This window comes from Heliangelus exortis, chromosome 1 (genome assembly GCF_036169615.1).
Source record: "Heliangelus exortis chromosome 1, bHelExo1.hap1, whole genome shotgun sequence".
Taxonomy (NCBI): Eukaryota; Metazoa; Chordata; class Aves; order Apodiformes; family Trochilidae; genus Heliangelus; species Heliangelus exortis.
In genome coordinates, this window is record NC_092422.1 from 107,273,220 (window position 1) to 107,286,652 (window position 13,433).

General features: G+C 39.0%; 1 protein-coding gene across 2 annotated transcripts in view; it reads right to left on the reverse strand.

The window, feature by feature from the left end:
* EPHA3 (EPH receptor A3) overlaps positions 1-13,433 on the reverse strand; it is a 226,142-nt gene that overhangs the window by 196,456 nt on the left and 16,253 nt on the right. For both annotated transcript variants that reach the window (XM_071757064.1, XM_071757057.1), the window contains exon 2: positions 11,940-12,004. In XM_071757064.1, coding sequence (XP_071613165.1) covers positions 11,940-12,004 — 65 coding nt within the window. The remainder of the gene's footprint in view (positions 1-11,939; positions 12,005-13,433) is intronic.

Genomic DNA, 13,433 nt, shown 5'->3' on the forward strand with positions numbered 1-13,433 from the left:
CCATCTCTTAAAACACTTTGTAAACTGAAGATGTGACAGAACTGACATTCAGTGAGTGGTTTGTTCCAAGCTTTAGGAACTGTTGACTGTTGTCTGCCCATACAACCCCATTCTCTGTGCTTTAAATCCACCAGCTATGATTAGTCACATGTACCTTGGTAGAACTTCCAGTAAGTTCTTAGTAAGCATAATAATTCAGGAGTCCTATGATTCTGGAAAATCAGTGACGTAGTAGAGGGAAAGATTTCATTTGGGTTGTACATTTATTTTTTGCGCTACTTCACCACCTCTGACTGTCCTTCGTTCAGATAGTACCATTCTACCAATCTTATTAATGTTCACCTCCCTGGATGTTCTCATTTTAAGGGTTGGACTTGATGATCTCAGAGGTCCCTTCCAACCCAGACGATTCTATGATTCTATGACTTTAAGAGGATGTTCTAATCCAAAAACCATTTGCTTCTGAATATACACTGCTGAATTACAGTGCCTTCAGAAGGCACAGCTCAGAATCTCTTCTAAACATTTCTTCAGGCTAAAACACTTCTACGTAAATGCTCTAGGGTTCAAACATTTATTAGGAGGCTTCAGAGTAAAATTAAATTATCATCATGGATATGTTTTGTTTATTAATAAAGTGTCACAAAAATATTACTGAAAGTTAAACAGGTAATACAAGGACATCAGGGAACATAAACAGTCAAGTTCCAGTAGCAACGTTTGCTTTGCCAGGTTACACATCACATAAGTCTGATGGAATAAATTGTATACTGTGTATCAAACTACACATCCAGGAAGAAATTAACTTTTGAAGTTCTAGTTGGGATTTTAATTTTTCATCAAATGAAAAGTGGAAAAGCAAGAATCTTGTTTGTTTGAACTTGCAGTAAATATTTCCACAGAGTTTCAGGAAGGTAGTTTTGAACAGATAAGACACAAACATCACTGAATTAATCTCTGCAGCATAATGGAAGGAGTCAGAGTCACAGGAAAGCTATGAGTTAACCCAAGTTTTATCACTCCCAACAGCCAAAGCCTCCCAAGCCAAAGGTTCCTGCTTTTCTTCTGGAAAATGGAATTTGGTGTGGCACCTTTATTCCAAACTATGATATGGGAAAGAAGCTCCAAGACTTTCAGATGGAAGGAATAGCTCCACAAGCAGTTTAAAGCCAGGTTGCTTTCTGTAGATTTCAGTCTTGATTGTTCACTCACCCTCACAACTGACACATCTCTCCACACAGGCTTTGGCTGGGTAATGTCATTCTACCCAAAGCTGCCATCTTCAGTTCAGCTGCTATTGCTTCCTTAGCCCTCTTTTTTTCTTCCCTACTTACCCTCAGGTAACATTTACCTTCTTTAAAAACAAATAAACAAACAAAAAAAAAGAAACAAAAAAAACCAAACAAAACAAACAAACAAACAAACAAAAAAACCAAAAAAAAAAAAAAAAAAAACAGAAAAGCATTCCCATACACAAGATTTGTTGCTATAATGGAAAAAGCTCTCAGAAAAAAGCCTTTAAAACATTCAGATATTAGACAAATGTGTCTCCCAATTTAGGAGGTTTTAGATAACAAGCTAGTATAAGATCTGACTTATTTTTAGGAGCTGAGAAGAGGTAAGCTTTACTATGCTGTTGTCTTCTCTTTCCAAGAAATCTCAGCTCCTCCAGGACTGAGGTTCTACTTGTCCAATTCCTGGGTGGTAAAGGGAATATAAAATAAAATATCATGTTGCTCGTGAACTGTTTCAACTGCAATATTTGATCAGTTACACAGATAAGGCATCTACACTCCTACTTCATTTCCATTCTTGGATTTTTTCTGCCATCCTGTTAGAGTTGTATAAAAGCTTTTACCCCTAGTTACAGGAGCCACTATGGCAATGAGCATGACATTGTAACTAGTAAGATTGCTCAATAGTAAGACAGTTAGAGGACAAAAACACACCATGTGGGGAAGAAGTGGGGATTTCTGTCTCTTGTAAAATGAAAAAGCCAAGGAGTGATCTAATTACAGACTGCCTTGACTTGAAAGGGACTTACCACAGCCAAAACTCTCAGTAGCAGCAGATGGTGTAAGAAAAGAACACTGCCACAAACTGTGTCTTGAGAAACTCAGATTAGGTATCAAGCAGAATTCTGTCCAGTAGTAGAAGTGGGCACAGCACTGAAACAGGCTCAGAAACCTCTACTCTCAGAGGCTTCTTAGACTGCTATCTAGAGGAAAAACTGTTGACCTGATACAAAGTTAGCAATAGTCCTGCATTGAGCAGGAGACTGGATCAGTCAGCTGGCCGTCTGGCAACTTTTACAAACAACATTTAGTTATTTCTACAATAATCTGCATCTCAAACTGAGACACATTTTAGCATCAAGTTTTTAAAAAGATTACTAGTGAAAAACAGATTTTGATTTACAGCACTCTGCAGCCTGGTCCATAGCCAACACTAACAGTATCAACCTCTCCCATCAGTCATAATATTTGAGCAACAAATCCAGTTAATCCATCGCAACTTTATCAATATCAGTGAATTTTAAATGGGCTCTAATAAAGGACTGGTGGTCAACATCTACCTGTACTGTTCTGAGATAAACTACTGATAAGAGATTTAAACCCCCTAATTTCTACATAGCTTTTCTCTACAGCAAGCACTGTATGTGAATGCTAACACCCAATTTAGAAACTAAGCTTCTGCTATTCCAAACAGCAAATGTTCTGTAGATTTGAAAGACTCTCTTTGGGTGTAGGGTTTTGTTTTGTTTAAAACCAAGGCTACAGACAGCATGATTCTATGTTTTTTCCCCTAGAGTCTAACTGAAGTCAATTGTCAGCCTCTTGGGAAGGATGGTGGTGACTGCCCCTACTTGTCCAACACAACAGCACACAAACCACGTAGCAGCACAGCACCCAGCCATACATCCGTACACGTGCTAACAGACAACTAGCAGTCATTCTGGGGGTCTTAATTACCCTTTGGGGCCTCTGAAAAATCCAACAGCTGGAAATGAAGTTCTAGTCATGGAGACATCGAGGAATAGCCAGCTAGGCAGGGAAAACTAACACGCAGGTGCAAGCATCAAATGTCACGGAGTAAAAACTCACAGACTTCATCACCGTATTATGTCTAAGATAGTATCTACACACAGAGCGAAGAGCCCTTAACCCCAGCGTATCCTTCATAGAGCTCAGCCACTAATTAAAAGCAGAACACAAGCACAAAACACTCATTTCACCCTCACACCTTCCAACCCCATTCCAAATCGAGCACGCAAAGAACAGAAATATCGGCCGCTGGCTACGTTCTGGAGCCAGACGGCATACCGAGAGGCAACCGCAGCAGCTGCCTGAACGGACGTGGCAAGCGGGACCATGCGGGAGCCAGAAGGCGCCAGCCATCAGCCCACGCCCTCCCAGCTCCCCGGGGACCGAGCACTGCCCGCCCAGACCCAGACCCAGGCCCCGGCCCTGGCCCAGCGGGCGGCGGGGGCCGCGCTGAAGGCACAGCGCCACCTGCCGAGCCCTCTGCGCCGCTCCCGCTGTAGCGGGACCCGCCGGTGGGGAGGGAAGGGAGGGGAGGCCGGCGGGGCTGGAGCGGAGCCGGAGCGGCCGTGCTGCGCTGGCTGAACCCGCGCCTCTGCTTCTCTTTTGAGTACTACTGGTATTAGGAGGGCCGAAACGGGAGTGCGGAGCAAAACGTCGTCCCAGTCCCGTCCCCCCGCTAAAGGTTTTAACTTTCCCCGCCTCTCTCCGAGGCAGCCCGTGGCATCACGGCAACGGGAGGACACCCAGCAGCAGCCCCCGCGTCGCCCTGACCGCGTAGTGAGGAGCATGGGTCGGACGCTCCCCGTTATTCCTCCTTAAACACACTTCCCGGTGTTTAAACACACACTGACCCTGCGCCGCGCTTCTCCACTCCGGGCGCTTTCGCCCTCAGCCAAACCTGCCCGCGGAGAACACAGCAGCGGCCCTGAGCCCCGCGGGGGTCCCGCTGAGGGTAGCCCCGCGTAACTCTCAAACCCAGTACGGGATCGCCGCCCCGACAGCCGCCTTAGGGGCGGCAACGGCCGCAAGGGTCCCAGAGGGGAAGGAGGGGACGAGGGAGCTCCCGCACGGAGCTTTGCCCAGCCAGGTGCTCTCCCCGTCCCCCCCGGGGGCTGCTCACCTGCCCTTCGGCCGCGGCACCAAGCCCGGGAGCGGGGAAGGGAAAGCACTCGCCCTGCCGCTCTCGGCTGGCCCGCAGCCGGGCCCGGGATCCCGAGCACCTCCCGGCACCGCTCACCCTCTGCTTCTGTTTACGTTTTCGAAATGGATAACGTGAAAGCTTGGGAAACGACTCCGAGAAGTGTGTGGAATTAGAAATGAACTAACAGAGTCCTTAGATTGTTGTTTTTTTCACAAACAACTCTTAAAGTCTGGGGGGAGGGAGAATTTAAACAAAATGTGGGTCTCCTGCCTAGCAGTAACTGCGTTGCCAGCCTCCTCACCATTTCAGCGCCAGAGCCAGCAAGACACCAGTGCACTTACACGCCTGCTTCCCAGTACCTTTTAAAAGAACAATTTTAAATTGTAGAAACTGCTATTCTATACGGACAATTATTTCAGACTGAATATTTCCATAAATACGGAAGAAACAAAAAGGAAAAATACATATATTCGAAATAAATGACCTACCAAAATATTTAGACCATTCAAAATAATGCAGAAGCACTGAAAAGCTATCAGGCAAAAACGTTTATGGTCTTTTTTAATTGGAAACTATAGTTACTCTTCTTGTGGTCTCAGTGTCATAAAAACAGTCTTAAAAGTTACTCCAGTTGTACCCCTGTGATAAATAATGTTGCATTTCATGACAGTTACTGTATTTACTTTGTTCTACCCTGGTTTATGCAAATAAATTCAGCACAAAAGAAAATGAATAAAATTATAAAGTAAGTCTTCCTTTATGTAGGAGAAAATATCCATGGTGATCAGGCCATTTGAGAGAACTTCTCACAAATGGCCTGTGTTTATGCTGACAGGGCTGACAGAAATAAAATTCTGCCCAGGAGGAGAATGATGTCTTTTCTAAGCTTTGAAAGTTAAAAAGAAAAATTGAAAGCTGAAGTATCTGCAGTTCCAACTCTAAATAAGATCTTTATTTGACTCTTGGAATAGAACCCAAAACTTTCTTTTTTTTCCCCCCTCTTCTTTTTTCTTTTTTTTTTTTTTTTTTTTTTTTTTGTTAGAAGCCGCAGAAAACTGATACCCAACCTTCAGCAACCTATAACCATTAAGTAAAATGACTGATGAGGCTAATGAAATATGAGGGATTTTTCCATATTTTTCATTATAAAAAATGGTGCAAGCACATTGCACTTACTGTATTTTTTGCTTTTTTTTTTTTCTTTTTAAGTTGTTGCATTAATCTTCTTTTTTAAATAGAAATCTACTTTGAAGTAACATGGTAAAATTTCTAATTTCAAAAGAAAGTAGAAAAAACTGCATTTTTTCTCCCTTAATGATAATCATAGAATAGAAATTAACACACTTTTTACTTTATGTCAAGGTAAAAGCTGCTTTTAAAATCTACCAAAACACAAAATTGAATTTATCAAATAAATGCCACATAGAATACAGTCATCAAAGAACACATGACCACAGTGCTCTATGTTTTAAAAAGTTTTTTTTTCTGGTAACAATTCGTAACAAGAGACAGTCAAAAATACAATTCTGATACTTCATATCTTGAATTCATTGTTTCAAAACATTCCCCTCATTGGTTTAGTCAACTTGACCTGACATTTGGGATTAAAACTTCCATTTTAAATATATGCTTTATGAAAGGTGCTGAAGAAAATACATGCACGAAACACAAGTCAAAGTCAGCTGAAGTACAACAAAATCACATTCTGCCCTTAAATACTCATATACTGCTTCTGAGGACATCAACAAAACTTCTATATTATACTCAGAAAAAAGTAGTAAACAATGCTGTCACCAGTTTAACAATATAATTAACATAATCATCTGGCATATCTCATAGCTCTATATTGCTAAAAGTGCTACCTACCAGAAAGAAGAAAAAAGTGCCATATAAATGAGTTTCTTTTTCATCATTTTAAGATTTAGTGGAAAAACAGCACCCAGAGGCTGAAGAAACAAACATAGCATTCTGACTCAAGGTTCAGAGTGTGAAGAGATTTTTGTTCAAAAGAAGCAGATTTTAAACGCCTCTCTCAAAAGCAAAATCATTCATTTTACAGTAATAAATTAAAAGTTGTTTTTTTTTCTAGTGGTAAGAAAACGAAAAGTGTAAAACTGAGAAAAAATGTGCCTGATTACAGAAAATGGGATGTGAAAGGAAGAACTTATGAAACATACATTAAAAGTGCTCTTATTTTTTACTCGTTTTGAAAAAAAGGAAAAAAAATGAAGCATATACTTTTAGTGTACTCAACAAGCAAGTATCTTAGTGAGAAGAAAAAAAATATTAAATTAACCAAATAAATTACCTTTTTAATCAGCCATCCAGTGTAAGACGAAACAAAGTCTATGATTCACAAAAACAGAATCCCAAGTGGTTAGTTTGACTTTCCATCATCGAAAGAGTCTGCTGCCATTTCAGACCTGATATGCAAGCCATGAAATGCAGGGAGACAGCAGGAAATATATAAAGTTGTAAGAAGACCAGAGCTCAGGCAAAATATAGATAAATCTTGGTTTTAACAGAAGGCATAGTTTTAAAAAGTACTAAGAGACTTTCACTGCTAATCAATAGTTGGAAAGAAATGCTTTCTTTCAACTTGGAAAGAAGTACTTAATTTTTCATTTTCCAAAGATACCTTTCACTTTCAATCTTTTGTCTCATACATACCAACTGTTTGGTATCATTTGTTTTACTCTGAAACTCATTTTCACAGCCACCTGGTGATTTTGGTAATACTTCCCATTTCAAATTCAGTATCACTTAGAAGTTAATGTTTTTGTGTCTCAGACAAAAAAATGAATGCAGACTAAGATGTCAATCAGCATCAAAAGAAAATGAAAATTAGGTTGTTTCATATTTTTTTTTTTATTTGTTGGCCAGTTATAAGGTTTTTTTGATGGCTCAGCTGTCCTAAGATTCTGCAGTTGTAAGAAAATAAGAGACACATGTAGGCAAAAGAAACTTTCTGTGTGCCCAGCTGAGGGAAAGGCTGAAGCCTGGCACCAGGAAACCCACCAGGCATTAAGAACCCACTGTAAAAAAGAAAAAAAAAACCAAAAAACCAACAACAACCTTCAATCACAAGATGCAATTAACCACAAGACAGAAAGCTGCAGGAAAACAAACCTCATTATTTCCATTGCTCATGGAAATAGTTATCATCTCGAAAACATCTTCCATATAAACAGAGAAACCTATGTTCACAGTGGCCTGAGTAACTGATTCTTGAATGCAGGCTTACTTGAGTGCAACTTAATCCCAGGCAAAATCTAACACTCCAACAGTTCTCCTCAGTTCTCCTTTACCTTCATCTAGTCACAAGGAATATCCAAATGCTTACACAGTCTTCTTCAATCACTGTGCCCACGGTACCCCCCCAAAAAGAAAAAAAAAAAAAAAAAAAAAAGAGTTTTCACAGTTCCACACGTTCACTGATGATTGAAACCAGAACAAATGCAGCCAGAGAGATTACTACTGTCATGGGTAGGCAGTAATACAGACTAACGTGACAAACTACTTTCAGGCTTTTGAAATATAAGAAAGGAGTAGTTTTCTTCACTTTCACTTGGATTTCTGGATTCTAACCCAATTTCGATTGATGGAAAAGCTCCCATTAATTTCAGTCACGCATGCTCTAGCCTTTCTAGCACAACATAAACTATTACAGAGCAGGGAGTGTTATCCTTCCCTAGTACTTATGAACCAGTTTCCATTACCAACATAATCAGATTGCTTTGCCAAATGATCATGAGAGTGCCCACTAAGAAGAAAGTTATTGGTACGTGCCTGAGAGTGCAAGGTAGTGAGTCTGGCCAGATCTCAAAGAAGTCATATTTCTGAGGAAACTCTAAGACGTAGAAAACTTCTGTCATGATCAAAGACAAAATCTGTCTTTTTTTCAATCAGTCTTATAAAATTTTGCCCATAATTTACTATCATTGGTCAGATACAGAATAAAGAGGAAGGTAGGGAAGGAGGGGAGGGGGAGCTTTCCTTTTATTTTTTGGCTTGATTTGCTGGTTTTTTTACAATTACTATATACCAATAATAAATGCTAGCGCATTTTTTCCTCTATCTAGAAGCAAAACAAGATAATTGTCATTTCTTTTTTACTTTTCTATTGGCTTGGTTAAAAAAAACAAAAATAGCCAAAAATTTCCAGCCCATAAATATAAGTAATAAACATGTAAAGATCAAGTCCTAAGTTGGGTGACCACAGAATGATGTATTTCAATTATGTAACAAATACATATTTTTTTTCAAACTTCCCAAACAACATGGAGCTAGAGGCAAATTAGAAACATCTTTCTTATTAAAAAATGATACTGAAACCGATACAACTACTCGCATGAATATGCAGAGCAGGATTTAGACTGTACTCTTTTTGTCCTGGATGAATTATCCATCACATTTCTATTGTATACCATTAAAGTGACTTGCTTTTTTATCCTCCCAACCCCCCACATCTGTGCTGCTGTAATTTACGTGAATTGCAGTTAATGATCACTTGCGTTATGCTTAATCAGCATATCAATAATATACTCTGCACAGACTAAGCAGCTCTTCTTTCTTTCCCCTTTAATGAAACCTATAGAAATGGAACTAGTATTTGACTGATTGGCATTACAAAAAGGTTGCCTAGGCAGGTGCTGGAGATGTAGTACAGGATACAGGCCTTGTGCCTGCTGCCAATCATGCTCGAGCATCAGCAAAGCCAACTATTACATTTCCTAATTCCGTTGCCTTGCTATCTAGAGGGGCTGATGTTTTGTACCCAAGGGATTTTAATGAGCTTGACCAGATCAGTGTTGCTGACGCCAAAACTGTGGCTGTGTGGGATGGTTCAAGGAGAGATCACATTCTTACAGGGTGATATTATTAACCACGGTCTAAAACACTTCCATTAGAGTGTTCTTCTGTGGGACACAGAAATCTCTGAATAGAAATGAGCTATAAATCTTAACATGAATATTCAGAAATTTCTGGAAAGCTATTACTATAGACGCCCAAGTTGAAGCAGACTTAAAAGAGCAAAGAACAGCCATCAAACACTAAAAATCACAAGCAATAAATTTGGGTCGTTTTGCCAGAAACCAATCAATACCATGTATTGGTAAGATAAAATTATTAACCTAGTAAGAGGTTTATTAAACACTTTGGCTAAATTATTTCTAAAAATTCTGTAAGTCACCAGCCACAGTATACTGACTGACATTTATGGCTTCAGATGAGAACACTGCTGCATGCTGTAGAGGAATTGGCACAACACCAATATTCTCATTTGTGAATCGCAGCCTCAAGTGTAGCTCTATTAGCTTTACCTTGTAAATCACCACTATGTTATTAGCAATCCTTCAATATGATGTGACATCTTTATTATAATGTTTTTCCACTAAAGTTTAAGTTCATATTTTAGTTAGCTCAGAGACAGATGCAGGCATATTTACCAGGTTTAATTAATTGACTATAAATAAAGGGTTGTAAAAAGAAGGCATCTCTTTCACATGATGCTCAAGCTGTCATTTTGCAGCAAAATGCCAATTCAAATCGGATAGATGTTTCCATTTCTATATTTTACATTCCTGTCTAAATATATAAGCTTAAAATTTCATGGTATTTTGAAAGATAATGTTCAGTCTCAGTTCTCTTAAAAAAACAGTACCTGATCTACATGAATTTACCACCATGAGCTTTTCAGCTAAGAACTTCATTAACTTGTAGGAACATCAGTACAATTCCATAATTTACTTTGGCTTTGATAGCTGTGGATATTACAGGAAACAGGAACAGCATGCACAGACACACACAAACCAGTTGTGCTGACTTTACCTGACAGAAACTTGCAGAAGATAATAAAATTGCTTTCAGAGATCTGAGCACCCTTTTTGGTGGGGTAATGTAGCACATCTGTTATTCTTACGGCCCCCAAGATACCCTGTATCATTCCCTACCAACTGCTTTAGGTATCTGAGGCAAGAGAGGCACAGCTGCAGGGAGCAGAGCAGTAGATCTGCACAGCTGCAAGGAGATGAACAGAGCAGAAGAGTAAAGGAGAAGAGGGCAGGGCAGCTGGGAGAGAAAAAAGCAAACAAAAAAAGGCTTTGCAAAAAATAAAATTAAAAAAAAAAATGCATGTGGAGACAAAAAAAAAAAAACCTCATGAGCTCGAAGTTGCTGGAGAGTTCCCTCTTGGGCATCCTGTTTATAGAGGTTTCTTACTGGGAAAAGCCAGCAGGAACAGCCACTAGAAAGAAACATGAAGCCTCTTCTCAGTTCCCCAAGAGAGTGGAACAATTTGTTCAGAGACACAGAGAACAATCTGTGTACAAAATCAAAAAAATAAACCAAGCCTTAATCCTTAAATACTGCTAAACACCTGCATAACACTTAATATGAGGAAGGCACTACTTAAATATTAATAACTGAATCCCATAAGGCAAGGATGCAAAAGTACTGTTGCCACTAATCTCTGTAAAAGTGATAATAGTAAAGTAACTTCTTGCCCAAAGCCACAGAAGAATTAAACAAACCAATGCGCAGATATCTGTCAATACAGAAAATTCAAAATATGGTTGGTTGGGAAAAAGGACAGTGGCTGGACTTTCAGCTAGCAACTCTTATCAAAGATTAGATAAAACATTTCCCTAGGACTTAGAAGTGGCTGTACTCTGTGACAGAGGTTTACTTGTAGAGCGGGAGACAGACAGAGAAGCACAAAAACTTCTAGGAGTTCTCATAGCTTTCCTACTGAAGGTAGGAAACCAGAATAAAACTGCAAGAGAGGAAGGAAACAAAGCACCACCAAAGTACAAGTGGCAGCACATCAAGAAAAGGAGACAAAGGTCTCAAGAGTCCCTTCCTTCAGCAAAGACTTGATGGCACAGACTTCTCTGAGGATGAGGGAAGCTCCAGACACCAGGAATTTAGCTGCCAAGTGGCTTTTTACTCAGGGTTCAGAATGCAAGGGTCTCCTTGCACTTCAGCTCTATGCAATGTAGAAATAGCACAATGGGTTGTTCCTACAGAAGCACACACATACATTCCACAGAGATATCTGGAGTTACCATGTACCACCCTACTGGACAGCTATGAACTGATACTAATTTGTCAAAATTTTTAGAAAGAGACTTCTGGCAAATGCTATGTGAAAACGATGGAGTTATCAGGTTCCTAAGCACAAATACTCTAAGACTGCACTTTTACTTCTCCAAACAGAGTGCCTAGATCCACTAAATCTAGATACCAGGTAAATTTAAAAAAACCCCAAAACTTCAATAACATTATTTAGACATTTCTTAAATAGCATTTTAACTCATACTTATACAAGTCAGCACAAAGGTTATCAAGTAGATACTTGCATCACTGCCTTTTGTTTGATTTTCACCTTCTGCTGTTTCTATCTGCATTAGCAAGTAATACCATGAAACAGACTCATGAAATCTTTTAGAAATGCACATTGTGACAGAAAAAGGAGCAGTACCTAAACACTTTTTTTTTCCCCCCCTCAATGTACTGCTTGCATTCATCTTTTCCAATAAGAGTGAGCTCTTGGGGATTACCTGCAGTGTGATGCATGTTCTAAAGAGAAGGCACCATATCTATATAAGAGATATTGCAAGTTCAGAGCAGACTATTTTTGAAGCTCTGAAGAACCAGAGCTATTGCCTGGTGTCCTCTGAAGAGGAAACAGTGGTTAAATAGCACGTTGGTCTACAGCAGCACTTTTCCATTTCACAGTCTAGTGAACTCACCCCATGTGACGGGTAGGAGATCCAGCCCAGCTCCCCTTGAATTGTTTTTGAGTCCAGCAGATTAACTACAAAAGAAGACAAAATGAAGAGGAATGAGTTTCATTTGCCTCTGTCCAGTTAACCTCAGTTACCCATACCAAAAGCCATGTTTATTTGGGAACCTTGCGAGCAGTTGATTTGTTCAGGTGGCTTGGCAGTTAGCTACAAAGAAGAGAAAGACAGACAAATAAAAAGGATCATCTTGTTTATCTTAAAATGTGATATGAACTGGAGACAGGGGAACTTTTCAAAACAAAACAAAACAAAAAAAAAAAGTGAAAAAATAAATAATGGATCCCTGGCCAAATTAATTACAGCAGGGGGTGGGAAAAGAGAGGGGCTTCTATCAGCTGCACAAACTGCAACACTTTCCCCTTGGATGCCTAAAATTTGGGTCAATGAATCTAACTACATAGGTGAGATCTGGGTAGTTTAATCATTATCTGATTAAAGGCCTGTATTTGGCATTTGTAATTTTCTCAGAATATGGGAATAAATAATGAATGCTGATTAAAGTCTTTCCCGCAGTTCTTTCTTCCTTCTGATCTAATTTGTTCTCAAATTGTCTTCTAGTTGTGAAGTGTTTTCTAAATGTCATGTGTAACACATTAGATACAAAAGTAATTATTTACAATGTTACAAGTTCAGACAAACCTACTTTTAAAGAGGGACATCAATTCAGAGCTAATCTTGCTGTTATCTTTTTTTTTTTTTTTTTAGAAGCATGCAAAATTTTTCAGTGTTGGAAGAAAGATTTTATTTGTAAACAGTTTGATACAGGCATTTTCCACTCAATCAAATCACAGTATTTTTATACCAATTTTAAAACATGACAGGTATTTTAAATAAATAAATAAATAAACGTAAATGAAAGAATCTTCTTCTGTGGCATTCACCTGTTTTTACAAGCCCCAAAATAAATTATGTTCCTTATCCCAGCCATACAGTTCCCTAACTAATAATGTCTTTATTAACAGGAAGCAGAACAGGAAAATTGGTACAAATAATCATACAAGAAGAGTCTCTCTGTAAACACAAACCAATGAAGTATTATTAGTCCATGACATAAGAGCACTGTTTGCAAAAGCACCACTATGTGCACCTTCAATATTTACTAAGTGCAATTTGGCCTTACCTATGTTGAGTGTATGTGTGTCCATTTTTCTTCCTCTAATATGGAAATTACAGATAATGAGGAAAAAAATAAATCCCATTGTATGTATAGGAATTTTAACACCTGAGAATGATGGATCTATTAGAGGTGGCCACTAGAGAAGTCTGAGCAACATCAGCTTCTACTTGTAAACTTGAAGGTTTGTCACTGCTCCCTGAACCACATATAACAAATACGATAACAAGAACAATTGAACTAAGAAGGGAAAAAATAGGTAAATTTTCTATGAAACTGCTAAATTGGGCCATTTGTATTATTCCATCATCTCCTTTTAATTGCTT